This window comes from Rhinolophus ferrumequinum, chromosome 19 (genome assembly GCF_004115265.2).
Source record: "Rhinolophus ferrumequinum isolate MPI-CBG mRhiFer1 chromosome 19, mRhiFer1_v1.p, whole genome shotgun sequence".
Classification (NCBI taxonomy): Eukaryota; Metazoa; Chordata; class Mammalia; order Chiroptera; family Rhinolophidae; genus Rhinolophus; species Rhinolophus ferrumequinum.
Genome location: NC_046302.1, coordinates 20,354,431 through 20,372,852, shown reverse-complemented (window position 1 = coordinate 20,372,852; position 18,422 = coordinate 20,354,431). Strand labels below are relative to the sequence as shown.

Here is an 18,422-nt window from a genome sequence, read left to right as displayed (position 1 = left end):
CTATAATTTAGACATTAACGGGACTGCAAAAATGTTTAATGATGCCACTCTTTTTACTAAGTTATTTTTGTTTTGGAAAATATAATTATTTTTCATAAAAATGTTATCTGTTAACATTGGTTTTACTGTTATTAAATTCATAAGTAAAAAAAATTTTTTTCCCCAGTTTTTTCTAATACAGTAAACAATGATAGGTATAACCCACAGTAAAAGAAAACTAACTCTTTGGGGTTCTAAATAATTTTTAAGAGTGAAATTGATCTTAACACCAAAAAAGTTTGAGAAATGCTGATCTATACCAACAAATTATAATTTCTTTGTTTAAGTAAAATTTATATATAGTGAAATTCATAGATCTTAAATATATAATTTGGTGAGTCTTGGCAGATGCATATACCCATGTAATTACCACCCCGATCAAGATGGAGAACCATTCCATCATTCCAGAAAGTTTCCTCTAACTAACTGCCTTCCAGTCAATCCCCAAATCCTCCCAAGGAGGCCACTGTCCTGATTTCTGTCACTGTAGATTACTCTTATCTATTTTTGGACTGCATTATAGGTGGAATCATACAGTATGTACTCTTTTTCAGTCTGGCTTGAATCACTCAATATAATGGTTTTGACATTCATCCTTATTGTATATATCAATGTTCATTGCTTTTTTTTTTATTGTTCAGTGGTATGTCGTTGTTTGAATATGGAACAGTTTGGTTTTCTATACCCCTTTTGATTGACATTTGAGTTGATTTCCAGTTCGGAGTAATAATGAAAAAGCTGTTCTAAGCATTCTTATACACATGTTTTTATGGACATTGGCTTATTCTCTTTGTTATGTAGGAGTAGAATTTTTGGGTCATTGAGAGGTGTGTGTTTAGCCTTATAAGATATTACTATACTGTTTTCCAAAGTCATTGTACCATTTCTCAGCAATATGTGAAGATTTTAGTTGCTCCATATCCTCACTAGCATTTGGTGTTTTCAAGGGTATGACATGGTATTGTGTTGTGGTTTTAATTTACATTTCCTAAATGATTTTGAGCACTTGTTCATGTGTTTACTAGCTGTTTTTATATCTTTGTGAACTATGTGAGAGTTTGCACATCTTAAATTTGGGTTGTATGTCTTTGTATTATTGATTTGTAGGGCTTTTTTATGTATTCTGGATATAGTCCTTTATCAGATATATGTATCATATGTTTTCTCTTAGTTTGTAGCTTCCCTTTCCATTTACTTAATTATGAACAGATATCTTTAATATCTTTGAACAGAAGTTTTTATTTTTTAGTTTTTATATGTAGTATAGTATAGATCTAATATTTTATTTATTTATTTACTTATTTTATTTAGAACAGAAGTTTTAAGTTTTGTCGAAGTCTACTACATAACAGTTGTCCTTTATGTTATGGCTTTTTTGTTTATCTTCTCTAAGAAATCTTTGCCTACCCCCAATTTTAACCAGTACCCTTTGATCTCTCTGGTATCACCGATGATATTGTGCTTTAAGGTATGATATTGTGCTTTTCAATATCCTTTGATGAAAATGACATAAAATTTAATTTCTCAAGGTAAATATATAGTCTTTTTAAATTGTTACTATGGAAAAGTTATTTTATGTTATATGGGACAGTTTACTCAAGCCAGATCCCTAATTAATAGAAAACCACCTGGCATAAAGTTTTATTATCTCCGCAGCATTTACTGAGTACGTGCTGTGTTCTGACTGCAGGTTCAACAGAGCTTAGAATCTAATGGTAATAGGAATTTAAGTAAATCTGCAGCAACAACCTTGTATGTTTTCAATGAATGAGTGGAGAATGAATAGTAGTGTTACATTCTCTATGGTTCTTTGTACTAACTAGGAGGAAGAAGAGATAGAGAGGAGTGGTTAATTTCTAAAAATGAACTTGATAATTTTCACGTGACTTGTAAGTAAGAATATTTGTACCCATCAGTGGTGACATTGCTAGGCTTCTCCACACATCATTTACTTTTCAACCTTTTTCAAAGAGTAGACTTGTAAACTTTATTCCAAATGCACTATGTAAAGATTCTTTCAAGTAAGATTATACATAATTTATGAAAATGAAATAAGACTTTTTATTACTATAGTTTATTCTTGTAACACCATTTTAAAATCTAATCTTCAAATTATTGAATATAGGTTTATTTTATAGTTGTTTCTAATGGCTTCCTAATTTGTAAGACTACTTCAATTTAGATGTTTATTAAACATCAACAGTGCAATCAAAATTAAAGATGATTAGATTCAGATACAATCTATGTTCATTGGATTACATTTAAATTGGGAATTGTGGGAGAAAGAATTTGGGGGAGAGGGAATGAATTTGATAGTTGAGAAAAGAGGTTATAAGTATCTAATAACTGCAAATAGATATACACATACAAGTACAAAACACATAATTATATATGTACACGTGTACACATATAGATTTTCAGTATTACAGTTATAGATATATTTGAAGTCTGCTTGTCTATGAAATTATTTTCTTAGATTTTTACTTCCTTCTTTTGATCTTGAAGCAGATATTAAAAATAGATTGTTTTTTTAATTTTCAAAATATACAAATGAATATTTTCCTACTTAAAATTATGGTTCCTTCAGAATATTTAGTAACATGAACAAATGTGGAATTATGAAGTGCAAGTGAAAATCTGTGTAAAGTAATTTGGTTTTGAATTTCTTAAGAATGACTTAGAGACAGAAAATTTGATTATTTGTCTTCTTTATACCTCACTAATCCATATCTCTCATGTTTTTCTTTTCTTTGGCCCTTTTTAACTTAAAGAGATATTAGGTAAAACCATTTGTTTTAAAACGTTGATAACCTGATGCTTGCAAAATGTTCTGCAGAGTGGGAGGCAGAGAACCTCGGGGGAATTACAGTCCAGTGAGTGGCAGTTCTGTACAAAAATAACAGAGAGGTGGAAGATAGGGAAAATAAAGAATTGTGAAATTACTGGCCAACCACAGTGTTTTAAATTCGAGCATTGGAATTGTTTTTAAAATCCCCCTGCTGACAGCATCTTTGAGTTTGAGATCGTTTCCCTAGCAAGGGCCTGAATGGAGGAGACAGGCTTAAAGTCTCTCCCTAAGGATGTATTTGGTGAAAGGAAGTGCCATCAAGTTAGTGTTAATACTATTTAATAATGTCAACGGAATGTTTAAAGCACAATAAAATTAAATTTGGGATTTATTAGTATATTCTCTTTCATCATTTCAATTAAATGAAAAATGTTTGGACAGAGTTGTTCTAGCACTTCCACACAGGTCATATGACAGTAAAACAAAGAATAACTAAGAACCATTAAATGACAAGAAAGAAAGGAACTTTAGGAAGTCAGAGCTCCTCCCAAGTTGCTTCTTTGGGCCTTAACTGCAATCTATTTAAATAATCTTTGTTTAAGATTCCCCCACCTCCTAACCAGAGGTTCTGGGGCCAGGATCTGAAGTTCCAAATATAACCTCCGGCTTTACTGGTATCTGATTACAAGTGAGACCACTGGCTAAACTGTCTATCATCCTGTGTAATGCCTTACCAGGGAGAAATAACGCAAGTGTCAAAACATTTTATAGTCTGCTTGCCTTTAGGTAGTAGAAGTAATTCTTACCTGTTTATCTATGCAAACTATATGTATATAGTTATGAATATTGTTCAATAAACAGCCATATTTCTGGCTCATCTTTTGAAACTAATTAGTAAATTATTCCTCCAGAAAGTAGTAGTGGTTTCAAATCTTTAACAACTCAGAAAAATGAGATGGTTTCCCCTGAAATAATTAATTAATAATTAATGTCAATACCCACTCTGTATTGAGAGTTTCTACTTGCCAGGCCCTGAGCTGAATGTTCTATATCACTGACAAAGTCCCATAATAAAAAACTGTATATTTTTTATATTTGACCATGTAGTGCACACACGCAGGGCTGTGTGTATAATTGGAACAGAATTTTTCATTTATAGTACCTATCCTTGTTCCATGTATTCTACTTCATTTTTTAAAATGCTGGTTATATGAACCCTTAAATTGAGTTTACAAAACCACCAGTGAATAGGTCTAAAAGTTTAAAAAGCACTATTCTATATTCATTGTCTCACTGAAAGCTCACCATGACCATGTGAAATGGTACTGTCATTCTCTAAGTAGAAACACTGAGGCTTGGGATAGTTAGGTAATTACTTGTCCAAGTTTATGCAAAGTGGTAGTCAGAGCTCAAACCCAAGAGCTCAGGATCTGGATGTAAAGAATCCCAGTTTCTGTCACTCATTAAATTTGTGACCATTGACAAGTTATTTCATGAGTGCTTAGTTTATAGGATTATTTTGAAAATTAAATGAGGTGATGCATGTTAAGGGATTAGCACAGAGTCTACAATGGAGTAAACACTAAATATTAGCTGTTAGTATTCAAACACTTCATCTTGATAGAACTCATTTACAATTAGCTCAGTGATAGTGTGATGTCACAGCATTTGGGAAAATGTTACTTAAAAAAAAAAAAACCCTGAACTTTTCTTGAAGCATACAGATCAATGATCAAGGGTGTTTTTAAAGGAGATAGAAGCTGGAATGAAGCTAAAGAAAAATGTAGATTATTAAGATTCCTGAAAGCGTGGGTGACAGAAATGTTGGAAAGAGAGCTCCACTGTTTTGTAAGAAAGGCAACTGGGCTTTCTAATCCCCACAGTCAAAAACCACAAGATTGCAACGGGGTTACGAAAGTCACTTTGGGGAATGTAATCAATAATGTTGTAAAGATGTTGTAGGGTATCCAATGGACACTTGTCTGTTAGGGAGACCACGTCAGGGAAGATGTAGATGCCTGATCACTGCACTGTACACCTGAAGCTGAAGCTGAACAATAATGAATGTCAACTACAATTATATATACATACATATATATATATATATATATGTATATAATATATATACTATAATATATATACTATTATATATATGTATATATATATACTAGTATATAGTATATATATGTATATATACTAGTATATAGTATATATGTATATATACTATATACTAGTATATATATGTATATATAATAGTGTATATATATACTATATATACTATAATATATATATACTATTATATATATACTATATATAGTATATATATGTTATATATGTTATATATGTTATATATATACTATATATACTATATATCTGTATATAGTATACATATAATAGTATATATACTATATATACTATTATATATACTATATAGTATATATAGCAGATATATCTACATATATAGTATATATATACTACATAGTGTATATATATATGCTATATATATACTAGATATACTATACTATACATATACTATATGTAGTATATATACTATATATATACTAGATATATATATACTAGTATAGTATATCTAGTATATATAGTATATTTAGCATATATATCTATATATAGTGTATATATATACTATATATACAATCACCTTAAAGGTTTCCAGCTATTTTCATGTAGAGGTAGGGTCTTGAGATAGACATACGCATATATGTTTGGTCACTTAAAGAATTCAATTGCAGTCTAAATAAAAGATTAATAAAAGACAAAAGATTAATATCATATGCAACAAATCCTTACAAATTGACAGAAAAAAATCTAGTGCTTATAAATTATGTAAAGAGGGGGCCGGCCGGTGGCTCAGGTGGTTGGAGCTCCGTGCTCCTAACTCTGAAGGCTGCCAGTTCGATTCCCACATGGGCCAGTGGGCTCTCAACCACAAGGTTGCCGGTTCAACTCCTCGAGTCCCGCAAGGGGTGGTGGTCAGTGCCCCCTGCAAATAACAACGGCAACTGGACCTAGAGCTGAGCTGCGCCCTCCACAACTAAGATTGAAAGGACAACAATTTGACTTCGAAAAAAGTCCTGGAAGTACACACTGTTTCCTAATAAAGTCCTGTTCCCCTCCCCACATTAAAATCTTCAAAAAAAATATTATTAAAGAGACAGTTTACAGATGTGTAAACCTAAATGGTCATTAAACATATGAAAAGATGTTCCAACTCATTAGTAGTCAAGAAAAGCAAAATAAAATAGCAATGCAATATTACTTTCTAGTAGTCAGACTGACAACGCATGGGTAAGAATACCTCTTGACACCAGTTGCTGCAGGTGATGTGGGAAAAAGTGCTCTCATAAATTATTGGTGAAATACGAAACTGTTAAAACCTTTTGAGAAAGCTATCGGGCAACATCCATGGAAATGTAAAATAGAGATACTTTCTGACCCAGCAATCATACCCCTGGTACTCTGTCCCATGGAAATGAAAGCATAAGATTTAAATAAAGAGTATAATAAGATTTTTTTGCTGCATTGTTTTGACAAAAGAATGAGAACAGTGAATGCCTTTCATGGAGAATGGCAAAATGTATTTTTGATATATCGTATTCTTGTCTTGGAATATTCATTCATTGAAAGAATCAGTTTACCATTTGACTTGAACAAATTTCCATGAAGTATTGAATTGCAAAAGCAAACCATAGAGAAGTGTATATAACTGGTATTCTATTTTGGAATCTTCACCTCAGAAAGCTCCTTTGTATGCGCACACAGGAATGTTCTATTTGTGACGAGAAAATGTAGAAACGTATAGAAAAATACATATCAGTTTTTTAACATGGGTTACAGTATAGTACAGTGGCAGAAATGGGGAAGTGGGTTGGAAAGCAAAAAGAACAAAAGGCAGGGGTAAAGACTGCATCAAAAATAAGCCCAGCTTACATGATATCCTACTTATATAAAGTTATACTTATGTGCATGGGTACCTGTGCATAAAGATATTGAAAAGATAGGTACACTTATGTCTGTCAACTTGAAGGGCTGTCCTTAGTATATTATTATTTTTAGTGATAGAACAATGTGAAGTGTAGTGTAATATTTCAATTAAAAAATACATACTTTTATCTGCCTGTGCAGGGAGAAAAGTATGGAAGGGGAGCATTCCAGGCTGTTATATTGGTATTGGAGATGGGAATAGATGAAGAACTTGTTCTTTTTTTTTTTTAATTAAATTTATTGGGGTGATAATGGTTAGTAAAATTACATCAGTTTCAAGTGTACAATTCTGTAATACATCATCTATGTATGATGTTGTGTATTCACCACCCGGGGCAGTTCTCCTGCCATCATATATTTAATCTCCTTTACCCTCACGAAGAGCTTATTCTTTATTGTGGATTATTTCACTTGTTATGTAATATTTTATAATTTGCAAAATGAACCACATTCTTTTTTCCCATTTATGTTTACTTCCATGTGGTAAATGCTTGAGAAGATTATTTTTGTTGTTGTATATTATCTTGGTTTTGATATAGAACTTGAATTTCTAAAAATTTAAGAATGAGATTATAAAACGTTATGATTTAAGAGAGTTACCTTTATTTCTGGAGTGACTATTAATGGAATCAATGACAAAGTGTTTTTATTTAGTCCATAGGGAAAATACTGAAAGATAACTGTTCTTTAAAGTTTCACATATAGATTTTGATCATAACATGTATAGTCTTCCCAGATAGATAGATTTGGTTTGGAAAATTGTACTACATACAGAATAAGAAGACCAACGTTAAACTTGGAAAAAGTGTAGGTGGTGAATAAAGTATTTATAATATACAAAGAGCTCTTATAAATTGAGAAGCTAAGTCAGTGGGCAAATGATATATCACCGAGGAGTATGAATGTTTTTATCTTAATACGTTTGTATTTTATAAAAATAACAAAGAATTTTTAAAATTCTTTAAAACATATATAGGTAAGGAAGCGAAAACTTGCTTCTGAGTGATTGTAATTGTCCCGGGCATTACTTTTCTTAGTATAGATGCGAAATACGGTGACTTGTACGGGCCGTGTAGCTGCCTTGGACGTTTGCCCCAGGTTGTACAGATAGACTTTGGTAAGAGCGTACGTTGTAGCCCTGGCTCCCATCCCATCCCACGGTTGTTTTATACAAATCCTCTATGAAGACCCCCGACTCAAGTATAATGGTATTTCTGTAGAGTACACTCATGCCCATACGCAAAACCCAGAAGAGCTCACGTGGCCTCATGAATATTAAAAAGCAAGCCTGAAAAGCATGAAACACCTGGTAGCTAATTCCAGCTGAGGCTTAATTTTGTCTGCCTTTGTTTAATGATCATTTTCTACTCTGTTTTCTAAAGAGTCTCATGAGCATACAGTGTTGTGTGTTTAACCTAGTAATCCATGGAGCAGGAGCTGGAAGGCAGTGGCCCGGCATCCCGCAGGTGGACTAAGAGCATGTGGGCAGGTCACGGGAATTTGACAGGCTCTGTCAAGATGAGCCTTACATATAGTTTCTGCCATCCAAAAAACGTGTTACAGATTTGGGAGATCGTGATCTCCTTAACTCGTACAACTTTTTTTCAGAATAAGAAGGGTTCTAGTACAGTATTTGTCAGTCACACTTCATAAATGAATGTGGTTCAGTTTGGGGTCTGTCTACAACACTGTGGAGCAGGGAATAATGGTGGGATAACAAGCAGAGCCATTTGTGTCACATAGAACAAACAACTGTGATGGGGCTTTTCTGTTAAAAAACCAGTTATTGTGTTGTTGTGTAAATAGTCAGAATGTCATCTGTATGGCTGAAAATAGAACCAGGACATATCACTCTCAGTCCCTGGTACAGGGTGTTTTTTTCTCTGTGTGGAGAAAAAAAAAGGAAGCATAGAATTCAGGATAATGACTCTCAGATCAACTCCAAGGGAAGAGAATAATTTATCTTTGGTTTCAGCCTGAAAATTCTGATTGCTGCTCTCTGTTCTTATTTCTGCCTGGAATAACACCTTCTTGACCCAATATCAATAGCGATTTTTTTTTCCGTGTTTGTGGGGAGTAAAAATTTTAAATATTGAAATGTATCCTTTTCAGTATAAATCATTTTTTAAAATTTCAAATCTGCTATCTATTTTTTTAAAAATTTTATTCCCTCTACTTCTTTAAAATAATGATACAGAAGTTTTAGCATTTTCTTCATGATTAGGTTCTGGACTCTTTTGTCTCTCATTGACTTTAGCCTCCTATACTTAAGCAATTTTTTGCTGTTCCCCCACAATCTGAGAGCAGTTGTGTTCTTTTGTTTTCAGAAGTAATCACGGAAATTCATATGTTCAATAGTAGCTGCTAGCCACCTGTGGCTTTTGAGCACTTGAATTATGATTAGTGTGACTGAGATACTGAATTTTCAGTCTTACGTAATTTTAATTAATATAAGTGATTATATTTAATTAATGTAAGTAAAAATGAACTAGTATAAGGATGTGTTTCCATTAAACATTATTGTTTTGGTAGGACTAATTTCACTTTGTTTAAAACTTAGTAGCAAAATTGAGATGTGCTCTAAGTGTAAAATACACACTGGATTTTGAAGTCTTAGTATGGGGAAAATATAAAATATCTCATTAATATTTTTACATTGATTGCGTATTGACATGCTAATATTTTGGATATATTGAACTAAATAAAATATATTATTAAAATTAATTAATCTTGTTCCTTTTTACTTTTTTTAATATAGCCACTACAAAATTTAAGATCATTTGTAAACTCTTGTATTTCTATGCCAGATTTTCTGAACTTTGGCACTATTGACATTTGGGTCTGGATAATTCTTTGTTGTGGGGGTCTGTCCTGTTCTCTGTCGGACGCTTAGCAAGATCCTGGCCCTCGCTGATCTAGACCAACTTCCCACCCGGCGCAGGAATGCCTTTTTGGGTGGTGACCGAAAGGGATCTTCCAGTCTCTGTTTGAAACCCTCGCTTAATAAGATTCTCTCTTCTCCCATTTTTGGAATTAATTAATAAGGAATTAATTATAAGACAGGGCTTAATGTTAGCTGTCCTGTAACTTCCATCAATGGTCCAGTGCTTATCTCTTGAGTAGCACAGACAAAACCAAATTCTTACTGAAAGAGATAATTTGTGCTAAAAGGCCTTAGAAATGCCGAAGTTCATTCATGAAATAAACTCCGTCGTTCTGTTAGGCATTGTTCTAGGCAACAGGCATATCACAGTAGATGAAGCATGACTTCTCAGGGAGCTTGCCTGTCGTTTTGGGGGGCATCATCACCAAATACTCAGGAGACCCTACGGCATGTCACATGTTGATCAGGGCTGTGGAGAAAAACCAAGCAGGCATAGGCGCATAAGGAGTGCTGGTGGTGGTGGTGGTGGTGGTGGTGGTGTGGGATTATGGGGGTGTTTTTACTCCTACACACCTAGCCCCATCCTCTGTTACCCCAAGACCTCTCATGCCCACTGTTCCCCAGACCTCAAGGTTCTTTTGTTTCTTCTAGACTACACATTTTCTTGAGCCATTGCCTGACTTGTTTCTAGACCCCTTTGCCTAGTCTCTGATAAGTCCTCCCCAGAGGGGGTGTTAAAGTTCCTTTTTAAAGTGCCATGTGGATCTGAACCCTAGCTCTGCCCTGACCACTGCAGAGTTGCCCTTGGGAATGTTCTGGCTGCTCTTCTCGTGTTGTCGGTCTGGGATTGCACCTGCCTTCCTTGGCAGCTGCATTGTGCTATTGACTTCGGCTGCAGTCAGTAACCCTGCGATCGCTTACTATGCTGACTTCTGCACTGCGTGTGTGTCCCCTGGGCTAGGCCCGCGTTTCTCTTGCTGCGCCTGATCAGCTTATTGCACACGTGGTCTGAGGGAGGACTTGAGTTTGGCTCTGCGTGTCCTGCACAAGAAAATAGCCTGGGCTTCGTGATGGTCCTTTACCTGTCACAATCCCTTTCACCTCTGCTTTTTGACTGTGTCCTGGAATAGATTATAATATTGCAGATAACCTGGCCTCCTCATAAATGAGTGATTTCTACATTTTCATAAGACACCACTAACTAAGGGTTATGTGCATAAAAATGAGTATAGGATATTCCTGGGTGTGATTCTTGGCTGGCAATCCTGTGATTTCTAAATTGAGAATAAAAATAAAGCTTGAATGTCTCCTCAGCTGTCTTGCTTCCAAAATATTTCTTGCTTTTCTTGCCCTTTTGCTGCTCTTGCCATTAATCAATATAGTAACATATACATTTTAGGCATTTGTTGGGGGGAATTACAGCACCTCATTTGGTCTTCACAAAGCTTATTCAGGCGCACAACTTCCTAGGTGTATGTTACATTTCTGACTGACTTTCATAGACAGGAGATGAAAAATTTAGTTTATATACATCTCTAAAACTGCATTTTACATGCAAATGGTAGATAATGGCATCCTTTTCCTGTGTTCCATTATTCAAGTCACAGAGATTGATAGTCTTGGATTGAGGAGACTGTGATTTAAATACCATCTGTGGCCACTTATCCAGCAGATTGGTTAGATGACAGATCTGCCAAATGAGCAGTGTGTTCCTAAAAAAGAAAAAGCAATCAGAAGAATTTTACCATGGAGGATTTAAGGGTATTATTATTTATTTAGAGCCTTAAAATTTTGTTAACTTCTATAACTCAAATTCATTCATTTAGTTTTTTAGAATAGAGGTTCTTTAGAAGATAAATTTTATGTTTTTAAATAGTTTCTTTAATATTTTGGTTACGTGGGTATTTTTTAAACGGCAGCTGGAAAACCAGCATCCCTTGCTATAACCTGAGGTAACAGGAAAGAGTGCATTATAATGAAATTTTAGAAAACTGTCTGGGCACCTCATATTTCTCCCCCTGGTCGTACAGCCCTTGTGATCTGTGGAAGGCGGGTTGGCTTCCTGCAGGCCACACCTGGCTTAGCATGGCCTGAGCTCAGAGGTGCTGCTCATTGGAGCCATAGACTCTCTGCCTCACACAGCCACCATCCTCCTGGCTACTTCCAACCCTGCAGAAACTTGGAAAATGCTCCTTTTGTAGAGGTGAATTTGTAAGGGGTTTTTCAATATATCCAGAGTTGCTAAATTTTGTTCAGTGTTACTGTCTTTGGGGAAGTCCTAATGTATGTGATACAGAGCCTAAATTTTAGTTTGCCTTTCATAGTTTTGTTTGCATTTTCCCACTTTATTTCTTAAAAACCTTCAGCTGGGCTCTGTGATGGTATTTTGTTTACATTATTTAACAGCCAGAGTAAAATATTAAGTATCAGAATATGGCAGGTGTGTCTTGAACCGAACAACGGGGTCAGATATGCCAGCAGATGAAATGACAGCGTCCCTCTGAGGTGCTCCAAACAGCTAGACACCAACCGAGGAGACCTGGGAGAATTCAAATGAGAACAATACTGACAACATAGGGCCAGCTGGTCTGCTGTCAAACTTTCCAGGGGCAAAAATAGCAGTGAACAGGATTACAACCCCAGATTGACTCTGTTTTACCTTATCTGTGATGCACATTTTGAAGGTATATGCATGTAGGTCTGTGGCTCTTGTATTAGTGACAATATTTTTTCCTTCCCAATGTCAATGACATTAAACTTAAATCTTTCTTTTTCTTTTCTTTTTTCAGAACAAGCTTGCCCTCCCCTATGTTTTCCAGAAATGACTTCAGTATCTGGAGCATCCTGAGAAAATGTATTGGAATGGTAAATTAACTATTAATTCTGTAATATAACATTAAGCAGATATGTGTTTCGTATATCCTTTGGATGGGAATCTTAATGTTGGCATAAGAATGGTGCAAAGCAATGTTAATGGAAACTTTTGAGAATCAGAAATTGGAAAAAATCTTATATTCGGTTTTCCTGACAGAATTTGAACCACGCTTTATGCCATTTAGTGTGGCTTTCATGTGACTTTTCATTGTAAGAAAATAGGAAAAGAAAATGCTCTTTTCCTGTTGTCAAACTTCATTTTTGTTGCCCCATAGAATTACCCAGAGATTTCTTGAGAGAGATCAGACTCCCTACGGTATAGACTATAATTTCACTTAGACTTCTGTGCACAAACAAATTTCTGCAGCTTGAATTTGTAAGTGTGGTACATTAGGAACATGGTATATTTGGAATATGTCTCTGTTTAGTTGTGCAGGTGGATCTGATTTTTGGGGGGAGGGCAAAATTTATTATTATGTAAATTCTTGGATTCCCTTTAAAATAGCAGCCCACCTCACCGTCCTGACGTCAGTCAGGCTAGAATTTTGAGTAAAGTCCTGTCAATTCCTCTAGCATGACCTTTGACCAACTAGAATGATGAAAATTTAAAAACATGAGTCCTGAGCTGCTAAAGAGTCTGCCTGGATGTTACCTTTGTAAATTTTGCATTCTAGTGTGCAGCTGGGAGTATTCCAAGAGGTTTCCCGCGCTGAGAAGTATAGTCACTCTACACATTTTCACTCTGGTGCTTGAAATCCTTTCAACTGGTGATGTGCCCACTTTGGCATTTTTCTCATGTCCCTGTTCTCTGCTTGGGGTAATGTCATCTGAGACTTCCTAAATGTGATTTCCCAGGAACTAATCCCCGAAGCACTCATTTAAGACAGATATTTTCTGATCCTACTGTGTGGAGGCCATTCAGCTAAGCTCTGTAGCTGGATGAGGTGTGATTTATCCCAGCCCTGCCACTTCCTGTCTGTGAGACCCTGCGCAAGTTGCAGTACCTCACTGAGTAGCGTTTCCTCCTGGGTAAAATTAGGAGAATAATTTGTTCCTTGTAGGTATATTGAGCAATTAATAAGATCGTTTTTGTAAAGTGTCTGGGATAGTCTGTGGTGTGTTAGAGCTCTGTGTTATTATTAACAGCTGATAACATCTGAGAATCGGAAGGCCTAGGGCTCTACTCCTATTGCCATTAGGATTCATCAGGACAAACCAAATGTATATGTTCTTAAATAAGATGTTAATTATACATTTTTGTCCCTTTGGAACTGAAATTTTCAGGACAAAAATTAATATTTATTCACATTATACAGAGTCAGTATTGTTCAGACCCTTAGTAAACATATTCACCATTGTGATCACGGATGCAAATATGTATGTATGCTTAAATTAAAACCAGTTTCACCAAAGAATACTCATCGTTACAACAAATGATATTTTCTGTTATGTTGAATTCATGGTGATTTCAGCTCATTAAATTGGTTTTACAACCTGCTAATGAATGAAACCCACCATTACTGTAGAATTGGTACTATATCAATCAGTCCAGGGTTATTTTGTTGACAGAGTTTGTGCAGAAACCTCAGATGTGGTTTAGTCTTTTGGGCCATTGTGGAAAGTACTTGCTTGAGTCTATCTCCTACCATCTCTTATCTCACTGGGTGTCAGATTTAGTGGTGGTGTCATGAGCTTGTTCAGACTAGTTACCTACAATCTCTCTAGTTTACGTCTAGAGCAAGTATTCTGTCCAAATGGAGACTAGCCATTCTTTTGAATGATGGGAAATCATGTTATGTTGGATCATACCTGTCATTCTTTGAAAAATACGCCTTTCTCTAGAAGAATGTTTTTACTTTTTAGGTGCAGAACTGTTTGTGCAAATAAATGCTATGCTGAATCATAATTAAATAAAGCTATTAAAAGCAGAGCTGTTTGGGTTGAAAGGGCACCATGGAATATTTTGAAGCATATCTATAGCACTGAGTGAATAAAATCACACAGAGAGCTGCAGGGGAAGTAATATTTTTGGAAAGTGTTCTCTGCTGAGGTTTTATAAGAGGCTATCATTCTGGAAGAATATTTATTAATGTGGATTGAAACGGAATCATCTAACATTTGGAAATATTCTTTGGACACTCTCTGTCATAGGATCTCTTCTCATAGACAGGAGAAACACACAATCAAAAGGTGTAAATGCTGGGCAACAGAAGAAATTTAAAGTACAGAGTATCTTGAAAGCAAATGAAAATTAGAGTAAATTTTTAAAAATAATTTTTGGTATTGACACTTCCAACATCTGCCTCCTTCCACCCACCCCAAAAGAAAGTAGGTCAAAACTTGGAAAATAATAGTGCCCATAGTTTTAATTGCACTTAAATTCACAGTGGAATCACTTTTAAAAATCCTCCATCGCACTTTTCTATTAGTGTTAATAATCTATACACTTCACTTCAGGTCCTTTCTGTGTGGGCAACTCTTAGTTACAGAGTGTTGTGCAGACCTTTCAGCTATCTCTTGCCTTAGCTTCGATTCCTAGTTTCGTATTTTCATAAGAAGTCTTAAAAGTAGTGGAGGGAATTGGGTATTGAACCATAGCTTTTCAAGACATCTCTGTCAACGTGAGGAGCGTGCCAGATCAGAGTGGGGAGTGTGAGCCTCCTGCAGGCCAAAACCTCACAGTTATACATGGAACTGGGGTCCAGTCCCAACTTTTTCTAAAATTAACCCCTCTCCTTTATGATGATATAGTTTGATGGCATAGTATCATTATTATTCAAAACACATGGTGTTTAATAACTCGATAGATGCTTATCTGCCAGGTATGGTGTAGGTGTCATTTTGTCTTAATCAGGAAGGAAAGTCAGAATGTCTTCTCCAGGCGTTTGTCATCCTGGACCTCGGTGCTCAGCAGCACCTTCTCCAGCCAGTCTCACTGGCCGCCATGTCCTCCATTGCCAAATACATACACATTGTGCTGTGCTTTTTTTCCTAAAAAGATTTCCAAAATTAATGACACCCTTCCTTTTTCCTCTCAGTCTGTGTTGGGCAGGATTATGTTACCAAATCTTGGATTATGCTACGTAAAAAGAATACCTTACATAGCTGGAATTTAATCCTAATCTCTCTGTGATTGAAGCTTTTATCAAATAGACTCCCAGCTCAGAATTAACATGGAAACTGGTTAGTAGTTTGAAAACTTTGTTTCTTATTTCCTTACTCCTGTTGTCTTTTTGTTGAAGGACTCTAATCCCATAATCCCATTGTCCTATGCTTTCCCTGTTTTCTTCCTCCTAATCAGTCCCATCCCTTTAGGATTTCTCATCAGGACTCACCCAGAAGTTAGGTCACGGGGTGTTCATACTTAGTGACTTTGGAAACCAGGGCCAGCACGATGGTGAGACGAGCAAGGCACCTAGATGCAAAATTTGAGTAGGCACTTGTGCCTGGGCCGTGTAAGTGCCGACCCTGTTTTTGCTAAATATTTTAGGGTTGTAGAATCTTATGTTGAGTTATTATAAGAGATGAAGAAGGTCTGATATATTATAAATACTGGCTCTTTAAAATGAAAATGTTGTATCACTCTTTTAAAAGTTTCCCAGTGGAACCAAATACCATAGAAATTTGGATACAAGAGCAAGCTGTTCTTTAAGAATTAAAAAGTTTATAATTCCATTTGCTCCTTTAACACATATTTTCATTCCATATTTCATATAGAATATTATCCTAACTTAATGTTTTATCTTTGAAGGTCTTTTATGGATTACCTTATCATACTTTGCTATCACAAAAACACATATAAAAATTAAGTTTAAATTTATGTCCTGTGACTATAAGACTTTAGTACTAAAACATTCTTTGCACCAACTTATTGTTAAAAATATTAGTAATCGAATGGTCAAACTAACAAATATCACAAAATTTATGAAAATATTAACATAAAAGGTAAAATGTTATTTGTAAAATTGATTGTTTCAGTTGGGTTTAGGTATCTGAAAATGAATACCACCTACCACTAGAATGAGACAGGATTTTCAGTAACAAGTATGTTCTTATTTTTTAATAGATTCAAGGATTAAGAAACCTTGCTCATATTAATAGACAGATGGGAGTAGGAGTTCTCTGTTTTTATCTAGCAATGTCATTTAATTCTTTGACCTTTTCCCAACTGTATGCCCAAAATCAGATGGCTGGAAGGCCATTTAACGGAAGGCCGTTCCCTTAACTGAAACAGGGAAAGTCACGCAGATTAATTGTGCCTTAATTAAAAGAGGCTCCACTGATGCCAGTACTGTATTTCTAAACCTACCTTCATTTGGTGCCCTGAAGATTTTTACGCTTCAGGGAAAGAATACTATACTATAATTCAGGATGGTACAAAGTATATCTTTTTTAAAATAATAAGTAGCAGAAGGCTGATTGTAAACAGAGAAGTGGGAAAAGAGGACTAGCATGACATCTTCAATGCAGGTGCATTCTTGGACCTGTCAGTTCTTATGGGTAAGGGCACGTGTGGAGGTTGAACATCCGGACGTGGATTCCCGTAAGGCACTCCGGCCTGGGAATGGCTGGACAGTCTTTGTGTACCTTGAGTGAATGCAGTGTGAAGATTTCCAGCATCACTTGTCCTTTTATATTCCCAGCTAGCGGATACCCAGCCTTCAGTTAAATGCCTCCAGGAGAGGGCTGGCACGGCCTCCCAACTCTGAAAAGACTCAGCTACTAGACAGGAAGAATAAAAAAGGAATACACTATTCATTCTCTTTTTCCTCATAGCTTTTCCTCCCTGTTTTTGCCATTGGTTGCACCAAGGTGCCCATAGCGCCATAGGTTCAGTGCACATACAAACAAACATTCCTTTCCTGCTCCATAGTTCCTTCATTTCTGGGTGTGTGTCTTCCACTCATCCCCCTGCTCGCCCTGGGCTGGTCTGTGTGGGTTGAGGAACCGTGGTGTAACTAATAGCAGAAGGCGTGAGGGCAGCAGGCTTTTTTCAGACTGCTCATTCAGAGCGGTCCCAGGAGGGCTGTCTTGTGATGTCTTAGTGTGACTGCTTTGGACATAATCCGTTGGTATTCAGATAGCAAGAACTTCTTAGACAGTGATAAACTGATGTAGACGTCTTGTGGAGAGGGAGCAGACCGAGTAGCACAAGATGGGAGACACCTTTGACTCTCCGAGGCCCTTAAATGTAAGAAGGATGACTTTTTACATCAGTGGTAGTTGTGGGCAGTAAGGATGTGGTGGAGAAAGAATTCATTGCCAACTTCATCCTCCAGAATAAATATCCAAGGGACAGAGCGAAGACTGCTGCCAGCACTTGAAGAGCCTAGAAACCCACTTAGTACTTGGGTCATGCACCTCGGTGCGGACACTGCCCGCAGGCTGGCTGCAGAACAGGCAGATCTACCCTACGACCTAAGTTGCGTTTCTGCTCATAAGCCACATCTTAAATATTTGCACATTTGGGCATTAGGATGCTAGAGTTTACATATATAAACTACTTTCCATTTCTGTTGACATCAGACTTGGCCTTTGTCTTCTAGTTGTTTGTATAATGCTCTCTTTTTTTGTCTTAGTTTATCGGCTGATAAGCAATTGCAATTAAGAGTTTTTTCAGTTTCATCATTGGTTGCTATTCATTTGCATGGATAAATTTAAGCTTTGCTTTTAGCTGGGTCACAAGGTCGAATTGCCTGGCATAAATATTTAATTTTCCAGCTGACTGAAGCTCCCAGTGATAAAAGCATTCTAGCTAATGTGTCTTCCTGAAACTTGACTTTCATAATGTGCATTAGTGCTTTTCCTATTACTGAAATATACATAATACTAATT

General features: G+C 36.0%; 1 protein-coding gene across 6 annotated transcripts in view; it reads left to right on the top strand.

Annotated features, from left to right (window-relative positions):
• Positions 1 to 18,422, top strand: part of OSBPL1A (oxysterol binding protein like 1A) — a 210,087-nt gene that overhangs the window by 167,117 nt on the left and 24,548 nt on the right. For all 6 annotated transcript variants that reach the window (XM_033087174.1, XM_033087172.1, XM_033087171.1 and 3 more), the window contains one exon: positions 12,503 to 12,578. In XM_033087174.1, coding sequence (XP_032943065.1) covers positions 12,503 to 12,578 — 76 coding nt within the window. The remainder of the gene's footprint in view (positions 1 to 12,502; positions 12,579 to 18,422) is intronic.